General features: G+C 48.2%; 1 protein-coding gene across 3 annotated transcripts in view; it reads left to right on the top strand.

The window, feature by feature from the left end:
• LOC125636689 (phospholipid-transporting ATPase ID) overlaps positions 1-26,705 on the top strand; it is a 128,505-nt gene that overhangs the window by 1,607 nt on the left and 100,193 nt on the right. The window contains exons 1-2 of one of the 3 annotated variants that reach the window (XM_048850224.2): positions 4,920-4,973; positions 13,284-13,360. In XM_048850224.2, coding sequence (XP_048706181.1) covers positions 13,318-13,360 — 43 coding nt within the window. In that variant the 5' untranslated portion in view covers positions 4,920-4,973; positions 13,284-13,317. Of the gene's footprint in view, positions 1-4,919; positions 4,974-5,197; positions 5,648-13,283; positions 13,361-26,705 lie in introns of those variants that run through there. The other 2 variants (XM_048850222.2, XM_048850223.2) reach the window with 2 other exon arrangements.

The following is a 26,705-nucleotide window of genomic DNA, read 5'->3' as shown; positions in this document are numbered from 1 at the left end:
GCCCCTGTCCTGAGGGCCGGCTCCACAGCTCTTATTGGCCAGGAACTGCGGCCAGTGGGAGCTAGGGGCCACAGGGACATGCCGGCCACTTCCAGGAGCCGTGTGGAGCCAGGGCAGGCAGGGAGCCTGACTTAGCCCTGTTGTGGCTCCGACTGGGACTTTTAATGGCCCGGTCAGTGGTGATGCACCGCTACAGACTAGGGGCCGAATGGCTAGGCAGCAGTTCTGCGGAAAAGGACCTAGGGGTGACAGGGGACGAGAAGCTGGATATGAGTCAGCAGTGTGCCCTTGTTGCCAAGAAGGCCAATGGCATTTTGGGATGTATAAGTAGGGGCATAGCGAGTAGATCGAGGGACGTGATCGTTCCCCTCTATTCGACATTGGTGAGGCCTCATCTGGAGTACTGTGTCCAGTTTTGGGTCCCACACTACAAGAAGGATGTGGATAAATTGGAGAGAGTCCAGCGAAGGGCAACAAAAATGATTAGGGGTCTAGAACACGACTTATGAGGAGAGGCTGAGGGAACTGGGATTGTTTAGTCTGCAGAAGAGAAGAATGAGGGGGGATTTGATAGCTGCTTTCAACTACCTGAAAGGGGGTTCCAAAGAGGATGGTTCTAGACTATTCTCAGTGGTAGAAGAGGACAGGACAAGGAGTAATGGTCTCAAGTTGCAGTGGGGGAGGTTTAGGTTGGATATTAGGAAAAACTTTTTCACTAGGAGGGTGGTGAAACACTGGAATGCGTTACCTAGGGAGGTGGTGGAATTTCCTTCCTTAGATATTTTTAAGGTCAGGCTTGACAAAGCCCTGGCTGGGATGATTTAGTTGGGGATTGGTCCTGCTTTGAGCAGGGGGTTGGACTAGATGACCTCCTGAGGTCCCTTCCAAGGGCACACTGCTGACTTATATCCAGCTTCTCATCCACTGTCACCCCTAGGTCCTTTTCCGCAGAACTGCTGCCTAGCCATTAGGTCCCTAGTCTGTAGCTGTGCATTGGGTTCTTGCATCCTAAGTGCAGGACCCTGCACTTATCCTTATTGAACCTCATCAGATTTCTTTTGGCCCAATCCTCCAATTTGTCTAGGTCCCTCTGTATCCTATCCCTGCCCTCCAGCGTATCTACCACTCCTCCCAGTTTATGATCATCCGCAAATTTGCTGAGAGTTCAATCCACACCATCCTCCAGATCATTTATGAAGATATTGAACAAAACCGGCCCCAGGACCGACCCCTGGGGCACTCCACTTGATACCGGCTGCCAACTAGACATGGAGCCATTGATCACTACCCGTTGAGCCCGACAATCTAGCCAGCTTTCTACCCACCTTATAGTGCATTCTTCCAGCCCATACTTCCTTAACTTGCTGACAAGAATACTGTGGGAGACCGTGTCAAAAGCTTTGCTAAAGTCAAGAAACAATACATCCACTGCTTTCCCTTCATCCACAGAACCAGTAATCTCATCATAGAAGGCAATTAGATTAGTCAGGCATGACCTTCCCTTGGTGAATCCATGCTGACTGTTCCTGATCACTTTCCTCTAATGTAAGTGCTTCAGGATTGATTCTTTGAGGACCTGCTCCATGATTTTTCCGGGGACTGAGGTGAGGCTGACTGGCCTGTAGTTCCCTGGATCCTCCTTCTTCCCTTTTTTAAAGATGGGCACTACATTAGCCTTTTTCCAGTCATCCGGGACTTCCCCCGTTCGCCACGAGTTTTCAAAGATAATGGCCAATGGCTCTGCAATCACAGCCGCCAATTCCTTTAGCACTCTCGGATGCAACTCGTCCGGCCCCATGGACTTGTGCACATCCAGCTTTTCTAAATAGTCCCTAACCACCTCTTTCTCCACAGAGGGCTGGCCATCTATTCCCCATTTTGTGATGCCCAGCGCAGCAGTCTGGGAGTTGACCTTGTTAGTGAAGACAGAGGCAAAAAAAGCATTGAGTACATTAGCTTTTTCCACATCCTCTGTCACTAGGTTGCCTCCCTCATTCAGTAAGGGGCCCACACTTTCCTTGGCTTTCTTCTTGTTGCCAACATACCTGAAGAAACCCTTCTTGTTACTCTTGACAACTCTTGCTAGCTGCAGCTCCAGGTGCGATTTGGCCCTCCTGATTTCATTCCTACATGCCCGAGCAATATTTTTATACTCTTCCCTTGTCATATGTCCAACCTTCCACTTCTTGTAAGCTTCTTTTTTATGTTTAAGATCCGCTAGGATTTCACCGTTAAGCCAAGCTGGTCGCCTGCCATATTTACTATTCTTTCGACACATCTGGATGGTTTGTCCCTGTAAGCTCAACAGGGATTCCTTGAAATACAGCCAGCTCTCCTGGACTCCTTTCCCCTTCATGTTAGTCCCCCAGGGGATCCTACCCATCCGTTCCCTGAGGGAGTCGAAGTCTGCTTTCCTGAAGTCCAGGGTCCGTATCCTGCTGCTTACCTTTCTTTCCTGTGTCAGGATCCTGAACTCAACCAAATCATGGTCACTGCCTCCCAGATTCCCATCCACTTTTGAAGAAATGAAGAAGAAATTGAAGAAATAAAGATTAAAAAATGGAATCCAAAGCAAGTAATGTGGATTCCAGTGTGACTGAAAAGCTGGGGAGCAAGCCAGCCCGTGTGATCTACGAGGACTAGGGACCAAGTGGCTAAACGGCAGTTCTGCAGAAAAGGACTAGGGGTTACAGTGGACAAGAAGCTGGATATGAGTCAACAGTGTGCCCTTGTTGTAAAGAAGGCTAACAGCATTTTGGGTGGTATAAGTCGGAGCATTGCCAGCAAATTGAGGGACGAATTCCCCTCTATTCGGCATTGGTGAGGCCTCTTCTGGAGTACTGTGTCCAGTTTTGGGCCCCACACTACAAGAAGGATGTGGAAAAATTGGAAAGAGTCCAGCAGAGGGCAACAAAAATGATTAGGGGACTGGAACATGAGACTTATGAGGAGTGGCTGAGGGAACTGGGATTGTTTTGTCTGCAGAAGAGAAGAATGAGGGGGGATTTGATAGCTGCTTTCAACTACCTGAAAGGGGGTTCCAAAGAGGATGGATCTAGACTGTTCCAAGTGGTAGCAGATGACAGAATGAGGAGCAAGGAGGGTTGTGAAGCACTGGAATGGGTTCCCTAGGGAGGTGGTGGAATCTCCATCCTTAGAGGTTTTTAAGGCCAAGCTTGACAAAGCCCTGGCTGGGATGATTTAGTGGGGGATTGGTCCTGCTTTGAGCAAGGGGTTGGACTAGATGACCTCCTGAGGTCCCTTCCAACCCTGATATTCTATGATTCTAGAAGAAGCATGGTCCAAGCCACAAAGGTGAAATCAGTTTGGGGACAGACTTGCAACAGGGACGGAAGTAACAAACCTGACAAGGGGGTGTAAAGCAGCAGCAAAGAGAGAGTGGGAGACTCATATAATGAAACGTCATCAGCTAATATGGGAATATTAAAAAAAAAAAATCTGTGCCCAAGGAGAGAGGGAACCTGTAAGGCAAAGGGAGAGCAGGAGGTCCATTAAATATGGAGAGGAACCAAAATCCGGTGGACTTGGGAATGGCTGAAGTAGCCCTTATGAATTTAAGGAGAATGAGACCCTTGAGAGAGCGAATGTTGCAGCTGAGCTGGCAGAAGCAGGAGAAATGCCCTGTACTGGGAAGGGGAGAGCATTCCTGGCAAAAACGAAACAGTTGTCAGCAGGAAATCCTGTGTGAGAATGATCTGACTCCCAAGGAGAGCCGTCCTGCCTGCTGTTTCCTAGATTAGCTGTTCATATTAATTCTCTGCATTGTAATATGTGGGGAAAAGATTGAATGGAAGCTGCCCCTCCTGCCCCGCCCCTCATGGCCCTTCTGAAAATAGATGTATCCTAGGAGACTAACCTTGGGATCAGCAGTGATAGGCCATGTGCTTCAGAGGCTGCTTGCCGGGGTGGAGAGGTACTCTGCATGTCCTTTCTGCACCCTGTCGTCGGTGGAATGGCCCCAGTTCTGCTGCACGCAGGGTCTTTTGTGGCTCTTCCTTTGACTGGAAGATTTGGACCTAATAAACAAACACCAATTTCTTTGCTAGGCTCTTCCAGGAGCAACCCCTGACCACTCTTGTGGACTTGGCCGAAGAATCCTTTGCTTTCGTATTGCTATTACTAATCAGTTAATTCACGGATGCATTTCCTTCTTGATTAGTAGTCCAGCCCCACCCACAGCGAGTGAGATCCTGTCCACACACAGAGAAGTCATCATAGCTCCTTCCCCAAAGAAAGCCCAGTGTAAGGGGACAGACAGACAAATGGGATGCGGGAGGAGGAGAAGTAACAACATATATAGGCTTTTAATTTTAAATAAATGAGCTTCTCCACAATGCTCCCCATACCCGGCCATTCTGAGCTGGCTCGTTTCTTGCAGGCATTCGGTAGAATTGGACCTGAGGAGAGGGCAGTGGCTTCCCAGATGCATTCAGCGAATGCCTTTCATGTTTAAGGGGCAGCATGGCAGGAAGCACGAAGGTGCCTGTGGGAGACAAGGATACACGGAGGTCAAGGCTTGCATCAGTGGTGGAGGGTGAAGTGATGGGAGACAGGCAGATAGGGGCTGCATTGTGAAGGGTTCTGGAAGTGAAGACAAGAAACTTGAACTTGATCCCCTGGAGGAGGGGGACCCAGGGGGACAGTCAGAGGGTCGTGGAGGTGGTTGGAGTGACTGGCCAGGAAGATGAGCTTGACAGCTGCACTCCATATGTAGAAGGCAATGTGGGTATCATGGAGACCAGAGGAGGAATTGGAATAAGATTTTATAAAGAATATAAGCCCCCATGCTTTGTGACAGAAGCCAGCCACTAGCAGCCTTGGAGCTAGGAGGAAACCCTGTAGTTCGGTTATGACGTAGTCTGTGTGGTTTCTTGCACCTTCCTCTGTAGCATCTGCTGCCGGCAACTGTTGGAGACAGGAGACTGGATGAGAAGGACCCCGGTCTAATTCTGGTATGGCAGCTCCTCTGTGCCTAAAGAGAGCTAACTGAATGGAATAAAAGCAGAGAAGGGCTCTCTGGTGCTCAGAAATGGATCCACTCACAAGTTCCTCCTTTTGCTTCCCCCTTTTCAAAGTGTTTTCTTTTTCTCTGCCTTTTCGTTTCCCTTTCTAAAACCCTCCACACTACTATGGAATGAGTAGCAGTGTCCCCTGGAATCCAGGCTGGACACTCCTGTGCTGGGTGCTTTGCCTTCCTGCGCGAGCGTTTCACAGCTTGGTGTGACTGGCATTTTTATTTTTATTTTTTATTTGTTTAAAGGAGCAAATCCACTTTCCCTATCTACAGGAAACAGGAGGGGGGAAAAGACAGAAGAATTTGGCAAGTAGCCAAGGCCAGTCAGTGAAGTCAGTAGTAAGGAATTAAGAGTAAATTTAGTCACCAGTTCATCACAGAGGAAACCGGGTCTGCAGTGGATTTTAACGTCTGAGACAACCCTATAGTGGCTTGTTTCCCAGTTTAGAACAACTTTGCTTTCCTAGATGCACATCCTGAGTGTGCAATAACCAGAGGAGTTTAAGTTGATCTAGGGAGGGGATAAAGCAGCATATAAATGAGAAGAGAGGAGTTTATTCGAGTGCTATGGAGGGCAGTAACTGTTGCTGTGACTTTTAAAAGTCTTCAAGGGTAAGATTTAATGCTCTTTTTTGTCTTGTTTGTTTTTCTGTCAGCTTCAGTTGTAGAAAGTTTGCATTTTTAGACATGGAAGCTTTGTAAAATCTGACCAAAATGTGTTGGTTTTGGGGGGAGTTTATGACTAAATTGTAGAATTGCTGGGTGGAGCGAGCTGAACTCTGCATGATTTTAAACACAGACTATTCGGGGAAACTCGGCTATTGTTTGAATTGTTTCACAGTGAGGAAAGTGCAGTTTGCTTTCTTTCTGCAAAAATCTCTCCCCACAGCTGTTAAGAAGTAACATGAAAACCATCACTAGCTTGTTCAAATGTGTCCAGTGCAGATCAGTACTGCTTTCCATATGTCAGTTTAGGGAGTATTTTATATGAAAACAGATAGCTGATATTGGGTCATTACTTCAACCCATGACAGATAACTGGCTGTATCTCTTTCCCAGTAATTATCTTGGCACATTGTAGGGCTCTAGGTCTTTTCATATGGACACAGTTTTATGAGTTTCCTTGGTACAGCATGACATTTTGATTAAAAAAAAAAAAATAGAACGATGCAAAATGAACATGGTACACATTCAATGGATTAAAAATGGCTAACTGACAGGTCTCAAAATATACTTATAAATGGGGAATCATCATTGAATGGGTGTGTTTCTAGTGGTCTCCCTCAGGTATCGGTTCTTGGCCTTATGCTATTTAACATTTTATCAAAAACTTGGAATAAAACTTACAATTATTACTGGTAAAGATTGCAAATGAGACAAAGATTGGGGGAATGGTGAGTAATGAGGACAGGTCACTGATACAGAGCGATCTGGATCACTAGGTAAGCTGAGCGCAAGCAAACAATATGCATTTTAATACTGCCAAAGGTAAAGTTACACATTAGCAACAAAGAAAGCAGCCCATACTTATGGGATGGGGGACTCTGTCCTGGGAAACAGGGACTCTAAAAAGATTTGGGGGTCTTGGTGGACAATCAGCTGAACATGAGCTCCCAGGGCAACACTGTGGCCAAAAGGGCTAATGCCATCCTTGGATGTGTAAACAGAGGAATGTTGTCTGGGAGTAGAGATGTTACGTTACCTTGTATTTGGCACTGGTGCAACCGCTGCTGGAAGACTGTGTCTAGGTCCGGTGTCCACCATTCAAGAAGGAGGTTGATAAATTTGAGAGGGTTCAGAGAAGAGCCACAAGACTGAATAAAGGATTAGAAAACCTGCCTTACAGTGGTAGACTCAAGGAGCTCAGTCTATGTAGCTTAACAAAGAGACGGTTAAGGGGTGACTTGATAAGTCAATAAGTACTTACACAGGGAACAGAAATTTGATAAAGGGCTCTTCAGTCTAGCAGAGGAAGGTCTAACATAATCCAATGACTAGAAGCTGAAGCTAGACAAATTCAGAGTGGAAATAAGGTGCAAATTTTTAACAGTGGGGGTCATTAACCAGAAGAACAATCTATCAAGGATTGTGGTGAATTCTCCATCACTGACCATTTTAAAATCTAGATAGAATGTTTTTCTAAAAGGTCTGCTCTAGTTCCAACAGAAATTAATTGAGGGCAGTCGTATGGGCTTGTGTTACACAGGAAGTCAGACTCGTCCTATGGCCTGTGCTATGCAGGAGGTCAGACTAGAAAGATGATCACAAAAACTCCAAGGCCAGAAGGGACCAGTGAAAACCATCAGCTTTGAAGAGCTCTTCAAAATGTAATCACTGAAGGGCTGGCTCATCTCAGAGCCTCAGCAGCGCTGTCTGGCTGCCCTATTTTTGATTCAAAGGAAAACTTGGGCTTCTAGGAAATATTTCAACTTGCCAGTTGGTGCTACTAGAGTACAGGCTGGGTCACTACTTCCAGCATGAGTCCTATTTGCAGAATTCATCACCTAGGTTTCCTAGAACTTGTTCCAGGCTGAAACCAGTCAAACCCAGCCTCACCCCAAGGCAGCAAGGGAGGTCCAGTGGTTGGGTCGCTAGCCTGAGGCTCAGAAGGCCTGGGTTTAATTCTCTGTTTTGCCACAAACGTCCTGCGTGACCGTAGGCAAGTCACTTCGTCTCTTGGTGCCTTAGGTCCCCATCTGCGAAATGGTGAGAACAACCCTGCCCTACCTCCAGGACATTCTGTGAGGATATGCACATTAAAGGCTGTGAGGTGCTCAACACTACAATGATGGGGACTAGATTGTGACTAGTTTTTAATTTTGTTTGAAGACCAAAATTTTCCAATTTCAGTGCCAGAGAGAGAGAGAACTGAATCCGCCTTTACCTCTGGGCACCAGTGTTTGAACAATTTGGCTGAACTCTTTAGTACTGCAAAGGGAAGGCTTTACAAGCATTTGCTAAAGTGGCACCATTACAAAGTCACCACTGCCCACCATTACCCGAGAGTGGTGTCTAGACAGCACAGGCTTCTTCTCTCCTCAACACAGAAAAAAGTGCAGTGTCTTGGAGACCACCGTGTGTGTGTCACCTGTTGTCTTCTTAGTTGCAGCAACCATAGGAGAGTATTGTGTCCACTTAACAGGTGGGTAAACTAATTTGGAAAGAATAAAAAAAATGAGTTGGGAAACTTGCCTATCCTATTTCACTCCAAAAATTTCTTGCAAAATCTCAACAATCCTTCCGACCCCTGCTGATAGTGATGGAAGGTCCAAGCTCAGGGCCTCTTCTCATGGTGCATAGCATTACTTCACTCAGATCAGTTGGCTGGCATATCCCACCAGCTGCCTAAACTTGCTCTGGGTCCTCTAAATATTTATTGGTTAGCTATTTAATATTTTAATGGAAGGATATTTTTGTTCTGAAGTTTGTGAAGGTTTATAGTTTCTTCATCAGAGGCAAATAAAACCATCCGATTACATGTCCCATTCACAGACTAAACTGCTGTGGAGAGTTATCATGTGCACAAATGGCATGTGCTCTGTGTTTCAAATATCACATGGATGTTTACATTGTGAGGCGCTGGCCAAGACACTGACCACACCCTCCATCCTGGACATTTGCCCTCTGATCATGAGAGTAGTGCAAAGTCTCCAGAGCTAATTGGACTCATTGCCACTTTTGATATGCAGAGAGCAGAAGTGCCTTCTTCACATCCAGTTTGCAGGAGACTCTGCCCTTCCTGATCTGGAGGATGGTGTAGATTGCACTCTCAGCAAATTTGCAGATGATACTAAACTGGGAGGAGTGGTAGATACGCTGGAGGGGAGGGATAGGATACAGAAGGACCTAGACAAATTGGAGGATTGGGCCAAAAGAAATCTGATGAGGTTCAATAAGGATAAGTGCAGGGTCCTGCACTTAGGACGGAAGAATCCAATGCACCGCTACAGACTAGGGGCCGAATGGCTAGGCAGCAGTTCTGCGGAAAAGGACCTAGGGGTGACAGTGGACGAGAAGCTGGATATGAGTCAGCAGTGTGCCCTTGTTGCCAAGAAGGCCAATGGCATTTTGGGATGTATAAGTAGGGGCATAGCGAGCAGATCGAGGGACGTGATCGTTCCCCTCTATTCGACATTGGTGAGGCCTCATCTGGAGTACTGTGTCCAGTTTTGGGCCCCACACTACAAGAAGGATGTGGATAAATTGGAGAGAGTCCAGCGAAGGGCAACAAAAATGATTAGGGGTCTGGAACACATGACTTATGAGGAGAGGCTGAGGGAGCTGGGATTGTTTAGTCTGCAGAAGAGAAGAATGAGGGGGGATTTGATAGCTGCTTTCAACTACCTGAAAGGGGGTTCCAAAGAGGATGGCTCTAGACTGTTCTCAATGGTAGCAGATGACAGAACGAGGAGTAATGGTCTCAAGTTGCAGTGGGGGAGGTTTAGATTGGATATTAGGAAAAACTTTTTCACTAAGAGGGTGGCGAAACACTGGAATGCGTTACCTAGGGAGGTGGTAGAATCTCCTTCCTTAGAGGTTTTTAAGGTCAGGCTTGACAAAGCCCTGGCTGGGATGATTTAACTGGGAATTGGTCCTGCTTCGAACAGGGGGTTGGACTAGATGACCTTCTGGGGTCCCTTCCAACCCTGATATTCTATGATTCTATGATTCCTGAACAAGGAACTAGCCCTGGTGAGCCATGCCTTTAGATTAGACTGTTGTATCTCACTGTAACCAGGGCTGAAGATAAAAGGCAACTCTGGCTAATGCAGCACACAGCAGCTTGCCTCTTAAGCAGCAAAGAACACCGAGAGTACATTTACTCCTGAAACAGTCTAGATCACCGTTTCTCAAATGCAAGGTTTTCTTGCATCCACAGCCTACTGGGCAGTGATGGGGTGGGGGGGGGGGAGCAAAGCAGTGGCCCTTCCCCTGGGGTTGCCAGCAGGGGGTTGGGCCCTCTCCCCCTCTGGAGCCACAAACGCCAGAAGAGCAGGCAGCCACCTTCCCAGGGTGGTGGGCTTCTGGCTTCAGCCCTGGGGCGATGGGTGGCAGGCTCTGGCTATGGGGTTTTGGGCTCTGACCGCAGGGCTTTGGGTTTTGGCCCCAGGTTCGCCACCCTCCCTCCCATGCCAATACTCCTGGCTCCCACTGTCTCCCTACCCACCTCTCCATCCAGAGCTTAATTTTTCCCCCAGCTTGCCGGGGCTGAGTAAGTCTGCTGTGAAAAGCGATATTTGTGTGTTTGTTAATATCACTTTTCACTGCCTCCCAGCTAGCTAACAAGTCTGCTGTGACAAGTGATATTAACAAACATATAAATATCAGTTTTCACCGCAGCAGACCTACTAGCTAGCAAGTCTAAAAATAAAGCAACCAAAAAAGCAAAAGAAACAACAACAAAGACAAAGCACCTTCTTTTGTTTCGTTCTGTTTAGATCCAGTAAAGAATTGAGACAACTGTACATTATTTTTATTATTGAGTCTACAAAAAAACCCAAACCTCTATATAGATAAACTACAATGATTTGGACGTGGCTATGTGCATATTTATTGGTTTTTCCTAAAGTTAATTAAGTATTTTAGGAAAAATTGTCAGAGCGACCACCAGTAAGAGTTGGTGGCCGCACTCTGAGACCACCAAAAATTTTCTCGTGAGAACCCCTGGGCTAGATCCTGGCTCTTATCTTTAAGACTTTCAAAGGCTTGGACCTGGTTTACAGACACCCCCTCTCCCACCAAGGCAGCTGCTCTCATGGATGCTGAAACAATATCCACAGCGAGACTCGCAGAGGCAGTGTCAAGTCTTTGACTGTGGACTCCTCTTTTTGGGGGGCGCTGAATGAATCCTAGTTAGACTGTGTGCAGAACACAATGCTAAAGCCTCTTTGCAGTAACAGGAGAAGAGTTAATCCGCTATTAAACTAAAACCACCACCACCACCCCTCGGGATGCAGACTCTGGTAAATCAGTGACTGAGCTTGGTATGGTGGGCAACAGAGCGTCCCAATTCTGTGTGTGATGCCAATGCTGTATGGGAGTTGGGAGGATGGATGAAGTGTTAGCTGCTGTGGGGTTTGTTTTTTTTTACATCCCAGGCTTAATGAGTTACAGCTACTCAGGAGCAACTTTGCATTAGCATTTTGGGCAGAGAGGATCTGCACAAGAAGGTTTGGATCCAGATCAAAGTTTCTCCAGGGATCTGGGGTTTTTGTTTGTGTTTATCTCTAATTCCAGGAGGGGAGAGGAGACCAAATTAATTCCCTGCACAACCGCAGTGAAGCTACACCAGGGAGGCATTTGGGCCAATATATACCCTTTATTTAGTTCTTAGAACAGGGAGAAAATATATACAATCTGATGTTCCTGTCCCCTCAGGTGTCTTCACTGCGGATGACTAACTGGTCGTAGAATTAATCTCAAATGAGAACTGGATTCTCCCTGTTGAAGTTACACATACACACACACTGCGGCCCTTGTTGCTTAAGTGGGAGAAGGGTCAGGGTCTTTCGCATGGAATTCATTTCTGGAGGTTGTTTCAGCCAGATGTTTGTATTTTCTTCTTTAACAGTTTGTGTTATGAATATAACATTATTTCTTGTATTAAATACTGTACTGGTTAGATTTCTCTGTACCACACAGAGCTGTATGGAAAACATGAGCCAGGGCTGGATGTGGAGAATTCGGGGCAAGCTTTATACCTTTAGAAGCTTATCTGAGGTCACCACTGTTAGTGTGTCCTTCATGAGCAGTTCTGGCATCAGGATACTGGACTGCAAGGACGGGTGTCTGTACCTCAAGGCCTTCACTTCATGCTAGGCATCTGATCAGGAATTGAGTCAACCTCAGAGTGGCAGAGCATAGAAAGAGAATGGTACTTAATCAGAACTAACTGAATGCCAAGGCTTCTCCATATCAGGCTCGGCAGAAATTAGTGCTGTGCTGGGATATGAGCTGCAGAACTCAGACCCAGAGATACTGCAATAGTAGGCTACAAAGGGTATTGGCTCATTCCTGTTCTCTACAACAGCTCTTATTAAAAATGAAAGAGAAACCCTAAACATGTGGAATAGGTGGGGGCTGAAAATGAAGAGTTGCTTGAGAACTAAAAGTGATGGACATTATCCCGTGACCGAATATGCTGACCCTTGCAGCAAAGACACAAGTTGTCTGTGGCTTTGCGCTGGGACTCCGTATTCCAGAGATGGTCTGCGGTTTTGTTCTCAGTGGCTGTATTTTGAGGAATCATTTCCCACTAAAGCATGAGAGCTTTTGGCCTTGCCTCATTGCTGTTGTCCAGAAAACTTGTTTTAATAACAACATGGGGAGTACCTCAACCTTCCCAGGCTGGCCCTGTTAGCCAGGTAAGGCTCAGTTCCTGACAGCAATCATGGCAAAATCCATCAAGCACACAGGGGAATGGAGACTCGTCGGAGTGTGGGAGGGGTCTTCCGGCTAGAGTAGGGGGTTGGAGTATATAGGGGGTGTATGGACTCTGGGTATCACTTACCTCAGGTGGCTCCTGGAAGTGGGCGGCATGTCCCTGCAGCCCGTAGGTGGAGATGTGGCCAGGTGGTTTTGCACACTGCCCCCATCCACAGGCGCTACCCCCGCTGCTCCCATTGGCTGCAGTTTCTAGCCAATAAGAACTGTGGAGCCGGCGCTCGGGACGGGGGCAGTGCGCGGAGCCTTCCTGGCCACCACTGTGCCTAGGGGCCACAGGGACATGCTGGCCATTTCCAGGAGCCGCGTGGAGCCAGGGCAGGCAGGGAGCCTGACTTAGCTTTGTTGTGCCGCCGACTGGGACTTTTAATGGCCTGGTCAGTGGTGATGACCAGAACCGCCAGGGTCCCTTTTCGATGGGGTGTTCCGCTCGAAAGATGTCTGGCAACCTAACTGTCACTGTGAGTGCTAGCCTCAGGCCATACCTGTGCACCCCCAAGGCAATGTCTGTGAGTGCAGGTGGCACGAGGGAGGAAGGCCCTTTGCACCCTGTCTCCCACCTGACCTATTCCCTGTGCAGGGTCAGGAACCAAGCAGCTCCAAATGTCCTAGTCAAGTAACCTGTGTTTATGCGGGATTATTGGGAAACCTGAGCTGATTATTTAATTAAAAATCACCACATGAAGAACTGCAGCCATTGGTCATATTGTTTAGGAATTGAACTCTTCCATTTGAAGGCCGCAAACCTTTACTTTTTGTGCGGCAGGAATCCCCATTGTAACTAATCTTCTCTTTTCTTCTCCAGAAATTCCATGGAACTGCACTGAAAGAAACTTGGGATGCCGCTATTTGGATTAAAGTTTGGAAAGAAGAAATTGAAAGGTAAGGCAGAGCCAGGTGGATCCCAGTGTCTCTGACAATCCACAGAATGTACACACAGGACCCAGTCTCTGACTCCTACATAAATGCGTGGGAGCACATCTTACACCTGTGGAGTAGGCCGGGAAGTCTAGGGACAGCCACTTTCTGTTCACTTTCCCAGCACTGGGAACTCCCCTAGGGAGGTGCTGTAAACTGAGTCCCAGTGAACAAGATAATGTTTAAACAGAACAGAGAAGCTTGAACTAAACCCTGGGAAATGGCTGGGCTTGGAAAACCTGGGGCTTGTCTCCTTTTACGCACAGCCCTGTGGCACGGCACCCTCCAATGGCTGACGAAACATGCGGCTGGCAAACGGGGATGTGGAATTAATGGCAATGACCCAGGTACACCTCTCTGCTAGGAGGCAGGGAGAGGAGCAGAGAGAGTGACATGGGGTGGCAGCGGTAGGGAGCTGGAGCCGGTTCACACCGGTTTGCGTGAACCGGTGGTTAAATTTTGAAGACGTTTGAGAACCGGCTGTTAACCCGCTTCCCTGCAGGGGGTGCGGAGGCTTTGATGGGCCCCGGCCGGGAAGTGATGTGATTCCTCCTCCGGCCGCCGGGGGCGCTGAGCTGCGGGAGCCACGTGGGCTGCCCCCTGGCCCTGGTGCTGCTGCTGCTCCCCTGGCCCTGGGGCTCCCGCTGCTGCCTGGGGGGTCCCCAGCTGCTCTGCTGGGCCGGGGCTGCATCCTGCTGCTCTCCCCGCCAGCCCCGCACCCCCTGCCCGCAGCCAGCCCCTGTCTCCAGCCACCCCCTGCCACACCCCCCTGCCCTGCCTCCAGCCACCCCCTGCACCCCCTGCCCTGCCCGCAGCCAGCCCCTGCCGCACCCCCTGCCCTGCCCGCAGCCAGTCCCTGCCTGCAGCCATCCCCTGCTGCACCCCCTGCCCTGCCCGCAGCCAGCCCCTGTCTCCAGCCAGCCCCGCACCCCCTGCCCGCAGCCAGCCCCTGCTGCACCCCCTGCCCTGCCCGCAGCCAGCCCTGCACCCCCTGCCTGCAGCCAGCCCCTGTCTCCAGCCACCCCCTGAACCCTCTGCCTGCAGCCAGCCCCTGCCACACCCCCCTGCCCTGCCTCCAGCCACCCCCTGCACCCCCTGTCCTGCCCGCAGCCAGCCCCTGGTGCACCCCCTGCCCTGCCCGCAGCCAGCCCCTGCCCGCAGCCAGCCCCTGTCTCCAGCCACCCCCGCACCCCCTGCCCGCAGCCATCCCCTGCCGCACCCCCTGCCCTGCCCGCAGCCAGTCCCTGCCTGCAGCCAGCCCCTGCTGCACCCCCTGCCCTGCCCGCAGCCAGCCCCTGTCTCCAGCCAGCCCCGCACCCCCTGCCCGCAGCCAGCCCCTGCTGCACCCCCTGCCCTGCCCGCAGCCAGCCCCTGCTGCACCCCCTGCCCTGCCCGCAGCCAGCCCCTGTTGCACCCACCCCCTGCCCTGTCTCCAGCCAACCCCACACCCTCCTGTCTCCAGCCAGCTCCGCACCCCCTGCCCTGCCCGCAGCCAGCCCTGCACCCCCTGCCTCCAGCTAGCCCTGCCCCATGCCCCTGTCTGCAGCTGGCCCCACGTCCACTGGTGCCCTGCAGTTTCCAGGGCAGTAACCCTGCACACCTGCTTCAATGAGGGGGGCGGGGAGCAGCTGGGACCCACACGTGTACACCCTAGGGTGACCAGACAGCAAGTGTGAAAAATCAGGACGGGGGTGCGGGGTAATAGGAGCCTATATAAGAAAAGGACCCCAAAATGGGGGCTGTCCCTATCAAATCGGGACATCTGGTCACCCTAGCACACGCCCAGGGTGTGGCAGGGACCCACAGCTGTGAAACGGAGCTCATTTCTAGGTCAGGCCCATCTTTTTGAAAAAGAACTTTAGGCAGGGTTAACAGACACCCTTATTTTCCCGGCCTTGTTCGGCTTTTTGGTTCTTAAATCGCCGTCCGGGAGGAATTTTTAAATTTTAAAAGTTCCTCCCAGGAAAATACGGATGTACGGTAACCCTGTTGGTACAAAAAATACATACTGGGGCACATCCCTTACATCAGAACTTTTTATAGGGAGCTGGTTGTTAAGATTTTGGCAGCTCAGTGCTGGGTGGCAGTGATCTGAAAGCTACAAAGCAGGGGAGTGCTATCAGCCACAGAGACTCTCCAGACCCTGCACTCCCTGAGATTCCAAGTCAGAGCCTGGGACAAGAGGGAGTGAAGCTAGGGAGCAGCCAGTCTGCCCAACGTGATCTTCTCAAGACCCCATGGTGTCTCCACTGGAAATCCATGCAGAAATGGACTCTGCTTGGAGCAGCATGAACTTCCATTCTGCACCTGCAACAACTGCTGTGGCTGGGGGATAGGGCTCAGGACAGGTGTAGCAGGGAGGCCAAGGGCAGCTCTTCTGAGAGAGGACTGGCATCAGCTAAGCAATGCTGCAGTGGAGGCTGACTCCTTGTATAGTGGCCCTGGGATCCAGAGACTCTGCCTGCTGACTCTTGGGCTCTGAGGACGAAGAGGCTTTGTTCTCTTTAGATCCGCTAGGCTACAAACCCCTCTCTGGCAGGAGCTTGGACAGTCTGGTCTCTTGAAGTGTCCCATGGCCTTTTCTTCTTTCCCATAGGTATTTTAGTGGGAGCAAGTCCACTTGAGTGTAACTTGCACCTTCTGTCAGACCCTTGGCCATGCTCCTTGCACCAACTTCGACCCTCTCAGGGCATAGCTACACTTGCAGATGTAGAGCGCTTTGATTTAAACCAGCCTTCAGAGAGTGCAGTAGGGAAAGCGCTGCAATCTGTTCACACTGACAGCTTCAAGCACACTGGCGTGGCCACATTTGCAGCATTTGCAGAGGCATTGGGAGTGATGCATTATGGGCAGCTATCCCAGCATGCAAGTGGCTGCAATGTGCTTTTCAAATGGGGGTGGAGTGTGACAGAGAGTGTGTTGTGTGCATATGGGAGGAGAGAGAGTGGGTTTTTGGGTGGCTGAGAGCATGTCAGCATATTGTCTTGTAAGACCAGACAGCAGAAGACCTCCCCCCCGGCCTCTCTCTCTCTCTCACACAGCTTTCCACATGAATGGTTGCTTTCTCTCGGAGCAGATAAGCAGCTGGCTGACAGAAACGGAGCTTTCAAAGGGCATTTGCGCATTCCTACAGCCGTTTCCAAACAATGACAAGAGTGGCCACTTGACTTAAGGGGACTATGGGACATTTCCGGAGGCTGGTCAGAGCACAGTAAAGCAACCCCTCGTCCACACTGGCGTCGCGGCACTCCAGCGGGGGCGCAGCAAACGTTATCCCACTCGCCGAGGTGGAGACCAGCAGCGCTGTAGCCGTGGAGTCAGAGCGCTCTACGTGCCTTGCCAGTGTGGACGGGGAGTGAGCTAGTGCGCCCGGGGCTCCTTTTATGGCGCAGTAACTGGCAAGTATAGCCAAGCCCTCAGACTGTCACTCATTCATTGACGTGCAACTTGCCCACTTTGCACTCCTCCTTCCCGCTGGGCCCACTGAGTCTAAGGGACGCCACCTCCCACACTGAGGGCAGGTCAGAGAGGAGAGCAGCAGCAAAGGTCACTAACAGGAAGGTATAAGAATGTGTTAAGTTCACATGTCCTGTAATCCCGGGGGCCAGGTCGGCACTATAAACGTACACTGTTATAACAGCATCGCTCTCGGGTGTGAAAAATCCACCCCCCATGAGCGACTCTGTTGTACTGACCTAACCCCTGGTGTAGGCAGCACTACGCCAATGGAAGGGCTCCTCACAGCGCCATGCCACCGCCTCTTGGGGAGGAGGATTAACGACACCGGTGGGAGAAGCTCTCCTGTCGATAGGATAGCATCTTCACGGGCGGGCTGCAGCAGCACTGGGGCAGCTGTGCCCCTGCACCATTTGAAGTCTAGACCTGCCCGCGGTGTGTGCTACTCTCACGCAGGTTCCTTGAGTCTTGATTAGACGTAGGGCTTTACACCAGGCATAGCGTTTCCTCATTCCACGCCATAGGTCCTAGACGGACACCTCCCTCTCTGTCACGAGATGGCGTTCAGAGAGGAGGCGTTTTCCCTGGCCTTTGCAGGGATTCTGTTTGTTTCTCTCTGTCCAAAGAGGTATAAGAATATAAGAATGGCCAGATCAATGATTCATCTAGCCCAGTATCCTGTCTTCTGATAGTGGCCAGTGCTAGATGTTTCAGAGGGAATGAACAGAGCAGGGTAATTATCGAGTGATTAATCATCTGTCATCCAGTCCCAGCTACTGGCAGTGTGAGGTTCAGGGTCACCCAAAGTATGGGGTTGTCCCCCGATCATCTTGGCTAATAGCCATTGATAGATCTGTCCTCAAGGAACATTTTTTATACTTTTGGCCTTCACAACATCCCTTGGCAATAAATTCCAGTGGTTCACTGTGCGTTGTGTGAAGAACTTTCTTACGTTTGTTTTAAACCTGCTGCCTATTAATTTAATGTAGTGACTACTTGTTTGTGTGTTATGTGAAGGGGTAAATAACACTTCTTGATTCACTTTCCCCACACCCGTCATGAGTTAATAGGCCTCAATCACATCCCCCCTTAGTCGCCTCTTTTCTAAACTGAACAGTCCCAGACTTTTAATCTTTCTTCAAATGGAAGTTGTACCATACTCCTAATCATTTTTGTTGTCCTTCTCTGTATTTTTTCCATATTTTCTGAGATGCAGCAACTGGAACTGCACGCAGTATTCAGGGTGTGGGCGTACCATGGATTTATATAGTGTCATTATGATATTATCTGTCTCATTATCTATCCCTTTTCTAATGATTCCTAACATTCTGTTAGGCTTTTTGACTGTCGCTACACATTGAGTGGATGTGTTCAGAGAACTACCCATGATGACTGCAAGATCTCTTGCTTGAGTGGTAACAGCTAATTTAGACCCTTTCATTTTGTTTGTATAGTTCGAATTATGTTTTCCAAAGTGCATTACTTTTCACTTATTGACATTGAATTTCATCTGCCATTTTATTGCCGTCACCGAGATCGCCTTGTAACACATCACTGTCCGATTTGAACTTAACTATCTGGAATAATTTTACATTGTTTGCAAATTTTACCTCCTCACTGTTTACTCCTTTTTCCAGATCATTTATGAATATGTTGACCAGCTCTCATCCCAGCGCGGATCCTTGGAGCACCCCAGTAATTACCCCTCTCTACTGTGAAAACTGACTATTTACTCCTACCCTTTGTTTCTTATCTTTTAACCAGTTACTGATCCACGAGAGCACCTTCCCTCTTATCCCATGACAGCTTACTTTTCTTAAGAGCCTTTGGTGAGGGACCTTATCAAAGGTTTTCTCAAAGTCCAAGTACACTGTATCCACTGGATCACCCTTGTCCACATGTTTGTTGAGCCCCTCAAAGAACTCTAATAGATTGGTGAGGCATGAATTCCCGTTAGAGAAGCTATGCTGATTCTTCCCCAACAAATCGTGTTCATTTATGAGTCTGATAATTCTGTTCTTTACTATAGTTTCAACTAATTTGCCTGGCACTGAAGTTAGGCTTACCAGCCTGTAGTTTCCAGGATTGCCTCTGGAGGCGACTTTAAAAATCAGTGTTACATTAGCTATCCACTAGTCATCTGGTACAGAGGCTGATTAAAGAATAGATTGCATACCACAGTTAGTCCTTCTGAAATTTCATATGAGTTCCTTCAGAACTCTTAGGTAAATACCATCTGGGCCTGGTGACTTATTACTGTTTAATTTATCCATTTGTTCCAAAATCTCCTCGAGTGACACTTCAATCTGGGAGAGTTCCTCAGATCTGTCACCTAAAAAGAATAGCTTGAGTGTGGGAATCTCCCTCACATCCTCTGCCGTGAAGACCAATACAAAGAATTCTGTTAGCTTCTCCGCAACAACCATGTCTTCCTTGAGTGCTCCTTTAGTGCCACCATCATCCAGATGTACTACCAAAACTGACAGCATTTCTTAGTCTTTTGCTAGTTGCTCTTCAAATTATTTTTTGGCCAGCCTAATTACACTTTTACACTTGACTTGCCAGAGTTTATGCTCCTTTCTATTTTCCTCAGTAGGATTTGACTTCCAATTTTTAACAGATATTTTTTGCCTCTAACCACCTCTTTCACTCTGTGGTTTAGCCATGGCAGCATTTCTTGGTCATCTTAATATTTTTTTTATTTGGGGTATACATTTAGTTTGAGCCTCTATTATGGTGTATTTAAAGTTTCCATGCAGCTTGCAGGCATTTCACTCTTGTGATTGTTTCTTTTGATTTCCATTTAACTCGCCTCCTCCTTTTTGTGTCATTCCCCTTTTTTAAGTTAAATGCTACTGTGGTGGGTTTCTTTGGTATCTGCCCCGGCAAGGATGTTAAATTTAATTATGTTATTGATGCTATTACCGAGCGGTTCAGCTATAAGCACCTCTTGGATCAGATCCTGTGCTCCACTTAGGACTAAATCAAGAATTGCCTCTTCCCTTGTGGGTTCCAGGATTAGTGTCTCCAAGAAGCCGTCATTAATGGTGTCTAGAAATTTTACCTCTGCATCCTGTCCTGAGGTGACATGTTCCCAGTCAATATGGGAAGAGCTGAAATCCCCCATTATTATTGAGTTTTCTAGTCTTGTAGCCTCTCTAATCTCCCTGAGCATTTCACAGTCACCGTCACCATCCTGGGCAGGTGGTCGGTAGTCTATTCTTACTGCTATATTCTTATTATTCAAGCATGGAATTTCTATCCAGAGAGATTCTGTGGTATAGCTGGAGTCATTTAAGATTTTTACTCTGTCTGATGCTACTCTTTCTTTCCTATATGGTGCCACTCCCCCACCAGCATGACCTACTCTGTCATTCCTATCTATTTTGTTCCCTGGTATTACTGTGTCCTATTGATTATCATTGTTCTATCAAGTTTCTGTGTTGCCTATTATATCAATCTCCTCATTTAATACCAGGCATTAGTATTTAGACTCCTAGCACTGGTATACAAAACACTTACAAAATTTGTCACTATTTAGTTGTCTGCCTTCACATGTTGTAATTGGGTTAGTCCTGCTTATAGTTTAATATGAAAAAGAATTGTGGTACCCTCTCCTGGATCTTGGAAGACCAAAAGAGTTCCTTCAAGGGATTTATTTTTGATCAGTGCTGCTATATCCCCTCACCTGGGCAGTACGGCTGGGCTCGGGGCATTTGAGTGAAAGAACAGGGGTGTCCACACGTCACTCAGCATCTCATAGGAAGAGACTGTGGTCTCCGGTGGGAAGGCTCTCATAGAATCATAGAATATCAGGGTTGGAAGGGACCCCAGAAGGTCATCTAGTCCAACCCCCTGCTCGAAGCAGGACCAATTCCCAGTTAAATCATCCCAGCCAGGGCTTTGTCAAGCCTGACCTTAAAAACCTCTAAGGAAGGAGATTCTACCACCTCCCTAGGTAACGCATTCCAGTGTTTCACCACCCTCTTAGTGAAAAAGTTTTTCCTAATATCCAATCTAAACCTCCCCCACTGCAACTTGAGACCATTACTCCTCGTTCTGTCATCTGCTACCATTGAGAACAGTCTAGAGCCATCCTCTTTGGAACCCCCTTTCAGGTAGTTGAAAGCAGCTATCAAATCCCCCCTCATTCTTCTCTTCTGCAGGCTAAACAATCCCAGCTCCCTCAGCCTCTCCTCATAACTCATGTGTTCCAGACCCCTAATCATTTTTGTTGCCCTTCGCTGGACTCTCTCCAATTTATCCACATCCTTCTTGAAGTGTGGGGCCCAAAACTGGACACAGTACTCCAGATGAGGCCTCACCAATGTCGAATAGAGGGGAACGATCACGTCCCTCGATCTGCTCACTATGCCCCTACTTATACATCCCAAAATGCCATTGGCCTTCTTGGCAACAAGGGCACACTGCTGACTCATATCCAGCTTCTCGTCCACTGTCACCCCTAGGTCCTTTTCCGCAGAACTGCTGCCTAGCCATCCGGTCCCTAGTCTGTAGCTGTGCATTGGGTTCTTCCATCCTAAGTGCAGGACCCTGAACTTATCCTTATTGAACCTCATCAGATTTCTTTTGGCCCAATCCTCCAATTTGTCTAGGTCCTTCTGTATCCTATCCCTCCCCTCCAGCGTATCTACCACTCCTCCCAGTTTAGTATCATCCGCAAATTTGCTGAGAGTGCAATCCACACCATCCTCCAGATCATTTATGAAGATATTGAACAAAACCGGCCCCAGGACCGACCCTTGGGGCACTCCACTTGATACCGGCTGCCAACTAGACATGGAGCCATTGATCACTACCCGTTGAGCCCGACAATCTAGCCAGCTTTCTACCCACCTTATAGTGCATTCATCGAGCCCATACTTCCTTAACTTGCTGACAAGAATACTGTGGGAGACCGTGTCAAAAGCTTTGCTAAAGTCAAGAAACAATACATCCACTGCTTTCCCTTCATCCACAGAACCAGTAATCTCATCATAAAAGGCGATTAGATTAGTCAGGCATGACCTTCCCTTGGTGAATCCATGCTGGCTGTTCCTGATCACTTTCCTCTCATGCAAGTGCTTCAGGATTGATTCTTTGAGGACCTGCTCCATGATTTTTCCAGGGACTGAGGTGAGGCTGACTGGCCTGTAGTTCCCAGGATCCTCCTTCTTCCCTTTTTTAAAGATTGGCACTACATTAGCCTTTTTCCAGTCATCCGGGACTTCCCCCGTTCGCCACGAGTTTTCAAAGATAATGGCCAATGGCTCTGCAATCACAGCCGCCAATTCCTTTAGCACTCTCGGATGCAACTCGTCCGGCCCCATGGACTTGTGCACGTCCAGCTTTTCTAAATAGTCCCTAACCACCTCTATCTCCACAGAGGGCTGGCCATCTCTTCCCCATTTTGCGATGCCCAGCGCAGCAGTCTGGGAGCTGACCTTGTTAGTGAAAACAGAGGCAAAAAAAGCATTGAGTACATTAGCTTTTTCCACATCCTCTGTCACTAGGTTGCCTCCCTCATTCAGTAAGGGGCCCACACTTTCCTTGGCTTTCTTCATGTTGCCAACATACCTGAAGAAACCCTTCTTGTTACTCTTGACATCTCTCGCTAGCTGCAGCTCCAGGTGCGATTTGGCCCTCCTGATATCATTCCTACATGCCCGAGCAATATTTTTATACTCTTCCCTTGTCATATGTCCAACCTTCCACTTCTTGTAAGCTTCTTTTTTATGTTTAAGATCCGCTAGGATTTCACCCTTAAGCCAAGCTGGTCGCCTGCCATATTTACTATTCTTTCGACTCATCGGGATGGTTTGTCCCTGTAACCTCAACAGGGATTCCTTGAAATACAGCCAGCTCTCCTGGACTCCTTTCCCCTTCAAGTTAGTCCCCCAGGGGATCCTGGCCATCCGTTCCCTGAGGGAGTTGAAGTCTGCTTTCCTGAAGTCCAGGGTTCGTATCCTGCTGCTTACCTTTCTTTCCTGTGTCAGGATCCTGAACTCAACCAACTCATGGTCACTGCCTCCCAGATTCCCATCCACTTTTGCTTCCCCCACTAATTCTACCCGGTTTGTGAGCAGCAGGTCAAGAAAAGCGCCCCCCCTAGTTGGCTCCTCTAGCATTTGCGCCAGGAAATTGTCCCCTACGCTTTCCAAAAACTTCTTGGATTGTCTATGCACCGCTCTCTTCCAGGTCGGGGCCAGTTTGGCTTTGGCACCTTAGTATTTCAACCAGGGGCCTGTCTGTGTGGGGTCAGCATATGTCCGGGTGTTCTCAGACACAGCCTCTCTTCTCTGTCCAGATGGACTTTTCAAATAACAGGCAATGTTTGGGGTTTTTGCAGAGGAGGCAAGCTGCAGCTCAGAGAGAGCCCCGATTGTTCTGCTTCATGACTGGTCCCTCCATTGCATCTGCAGCTGGTTGGTCTATTCCCCTGCAGCTGTAGCTGCTGGATCCCCCCCACCCAGGTGCTGGCTCCCAGCCCTAGGGAGGTGGTCCCGCAGGGAGGCACTGACGGATGGCTGTTGCTGTGTCCTGGGCTTGCGCCAGCTGCCCTGCCACTGTGACATGGAGCGATACTATCCCCCACCTCCAGTGAGCTCCCCTGCTGCAGCTCCCCCAACTGTACCCCACCCCCCCAATTCCACCCCCTCCAGCAGTGTCCTCTTTTTGGGAACCTGAAATGTGGTAACCCGATCAGTCTGTGATCCCACTGTCCCTTGGAGCGCCTGGACTTGGACAACTGCACTGCTTGGTTCCAGCCAAATGGAAGGCTACCTAGGCTTTGATTTTTCACTGAGACTCTGTTTCTCGGAACCATAATGAGGAGTTTTCTAGTCCAGTGTCTTGACTTCAGAGGGACATTCAGAACGTCTGTTTCTTCTTGTGTTCTGCACACTACAGGACAAATCAGACCTTGCTAGCTCTAAAGAAGCATAGTTAAGAGGGAAAGATCATTTATTTCCACATTTTAAAGGGTTTATACAGACAATGGACACTCAAAAAGCCAAAAAGCTGGGTCAGTTTCTTTATTTTCTCTTTGGTGTAGATGCAAATAGTATTCCCAAATTAAGGCCTCACAGTTCAGAAGAGGTTTAACAGCTTCCTGAAAGTTAATTTGTAACTCTTTAGAATGAATGGGATTTGTTTCTTTACAGCTTCCTGTTTTTATTCATGCTTGGTTCAGCTCAGCGATTCTCACCAAATTTATGGGAAATAAAGAGTGAAACTAAAACTTTCAAGAGAATGAAGCATGTTTACTTTTAACCAAAAAAACAATCTATGTTAATCTATGTTACTGGGGCTAGCAGAAAACTCCATCTGCCACCTCCCACCTCAAACATCCTTGCCCACACCCCCCCGCCACCACCAATAGAAGGTCAGAAGGTAAGGGACCTTCTGGTCAGGAACGAATTGTGAAGTGAGCTGTAGCTCACAAAAGCTTATGCTCAAATAAATTGGTTAGTCTCTAAGGTGCCACAAGTCCTCCTTTTCTTTTTTTAATGAATTGTTTGTGACTCACCAATGAGGTTTTTGAGTCTCTTGTTGCTGGGACATTTTGCTGGAAATTGACAATAAGAAAGCCCCTGGTCAGAACTTGGAGACCAGTTTTCATCCTGCTTGAATAATGGCTTCATAAGTAGAAAAACTAATATTTAATCACTGCATTTACTTTTTAAGCAGTACGGGTCTGATTCCCCCTTTGCTATCACCAGTGTAAGGCCACTGAAGTCGATGAACTTAGGATATAGGGATACCAGATTGGAACATGCAGGGCCAACACCAGCTAGTTGAGAGGAAGGTGCAAGTAACCCCATAATAAGCATCTATGGGATAATCTGCCCCCCAAGAAGGTTTCATCCTAATCCCTAAGAGCTAGAGACTGGCTTTTAACCGTGAAGTATGATGATTGATATTCCTTCCAAAGAGTGCATGAGCTTTTATATTGTTGGTAGCCATATAACTGTCCAGTCCCTCTTCGAATCTTGCAAAATTATTGGCCTCAATGCCATCCTGTGACAATGAAGAGTTACCCCAGATTACACAAATGTAAAGGAGAATGGAATTTAGCCCTAACATTCAAATCCTGCAGCTCTGGAGCAGGCAAACCTCCCCCGATGTCATTGGGAGTGTAAGATATGGGCCCGTAGGATTTTGTCAGAAAGCTGTAGAATTAGTAAACCAGGATGTCAAAGGAGGAAGCAGACTTTTTCAAAGAGTCTCTCACTTGGCCTCTTGTCATAAACGGAGTCTGTTCTCAGCAAGGGAACTGCTTCAGGGGTTACACTGGTGTAATTGGGATCAGAATTCATCTCATTAGGGTCAAAAACATTTCATGGTTTCTTCCTTGTGAGATGCATACCTTGCCTTATGAGCTGTGGCCTAAGCAAACTGAGTGGAGTTTTCTTTTACATGTCACTGCAGTCCTGTTAAATAGTAACTAGATGTGAGACCGAAGCAGATGCTCTGAATGAGAATTTGTACTTTGGGGTTATTTATACAAACGAGGGACATATGTATACACGGTTTAAAACTAACCTTTATGAAACACGATTTTTATATTTGATACTGTTTCAAACAGTTGCACCAAAAGCTTTGGGGAGAATTTATTGCTGAGTGGTTGGCACTTGACAAAACAGATGGAGGTGGAACAGAGAGAGATGCAATGCTTAGGTAGAAACCAATCAGCAGTGCTGCAAGGGAAGGCAAAGGGAGAGCTTTTCTGATCTGCAGCCAACCTTGCTTTGGAGGGGTGGGGATTCAGGATGCTCACAGAGAATGGAAGAAAACAATGGCGAAGTCATGATCTCAGTTACACCAGTGTAAATTTGGAGTGACTGCACTGATACCTAGAGAGTTATTCCAGAGTTAATGATGTAAACAAGAACAGAATTTGGCCTTGATTAATCAATGCTAGGGAAATAAGTGTACTACTCCCCATATGAGCTAAGCACAAGTTGTGTTACAGGGAATACTCTGTAGCTGACTCTTTGGACATAGAATCATAGGGTATGTCTACACTATGAAATTAGGTCGAATTTATAGAAGTCGGTTTTGTAGAAAGCGTTTTTATACAGTCGATTGTGTGTGTCCCCACACAAGTGCTCTAAGTGCGTTAACTCGGCGGAGTGCTTCCACAGTACCGAGGCAAGCGTTGACTTCCGGAGTGTTGCACTGTGGGTAGCTATCCCACAGTTCCCGCAGTCTCCACTGCCCATTGGAATTCTGGGTTGAGATCCCAATGCCTGATGGGGCTAAAACATTGTCGCGGGTGGTTCTGGGTACATATCGTCAGGCCCCCGTTCCCTCCCTCCCTTCCTCCGTGAAAGCAGCAGCAGAAAATCGTTTCGCGCCTTTTTTCTTGAGTTACCTGTGCAGACGCCATACCACGGCAAGCATGGAGCCCACTCAGCTAACCGTCACCGTATGTCTCCTGGGTGCTGGCAGACGTGGTACTGCATTGCTACACAGCAGCAGTTAATTGCCTTTTGGCAGCAGACAGTGCAGTATGACTGGTAGCCGTCATCAACATAGTCCTGGGTGCTCTTTTAATCGGGCACCCAGGCAAACATGGGAGTGACTCAGCCAGGTCATTTCCCTTTTAAGTTTCGTCTCGTGGCGATTCAGTCCTACCGGCAGTGCACTATCTTTTAACCTCCAGCCAGCAGAAGATGATGGCTAGTCGTCATACTGCACTGTCTTTTGCCAAGCACCCAGGAGATGATGATGGCCAGCAGTCGTACTGCACAGTCTGCTGCCAGCAAGATGTATAAAGATAGATGAAGTGGCTCAAAACAAGAAATAGACCAGATTTGTTTTGTATTCATTTTCTCCTCCTTCCCTCTGT

Source organism: Caretta caretta, chromosome 5, assembly GCF_965140235.1.
Source record: "Caretta caretta isolate rCarCar2 chromosome 5, rCarCar1.hap1, whole genome shotgun sequence".
Lineage (NCBI taxonomy): Eukaryota > Metazoa > Chordata > Testudines > Cheloniidae > Caretta > Caretta caretta.
The sequence above is the reverse complement of the archived record's forward strand: the minus strand, read 5'-3'. Positions and strand labels throughout refer to the sequence as shown.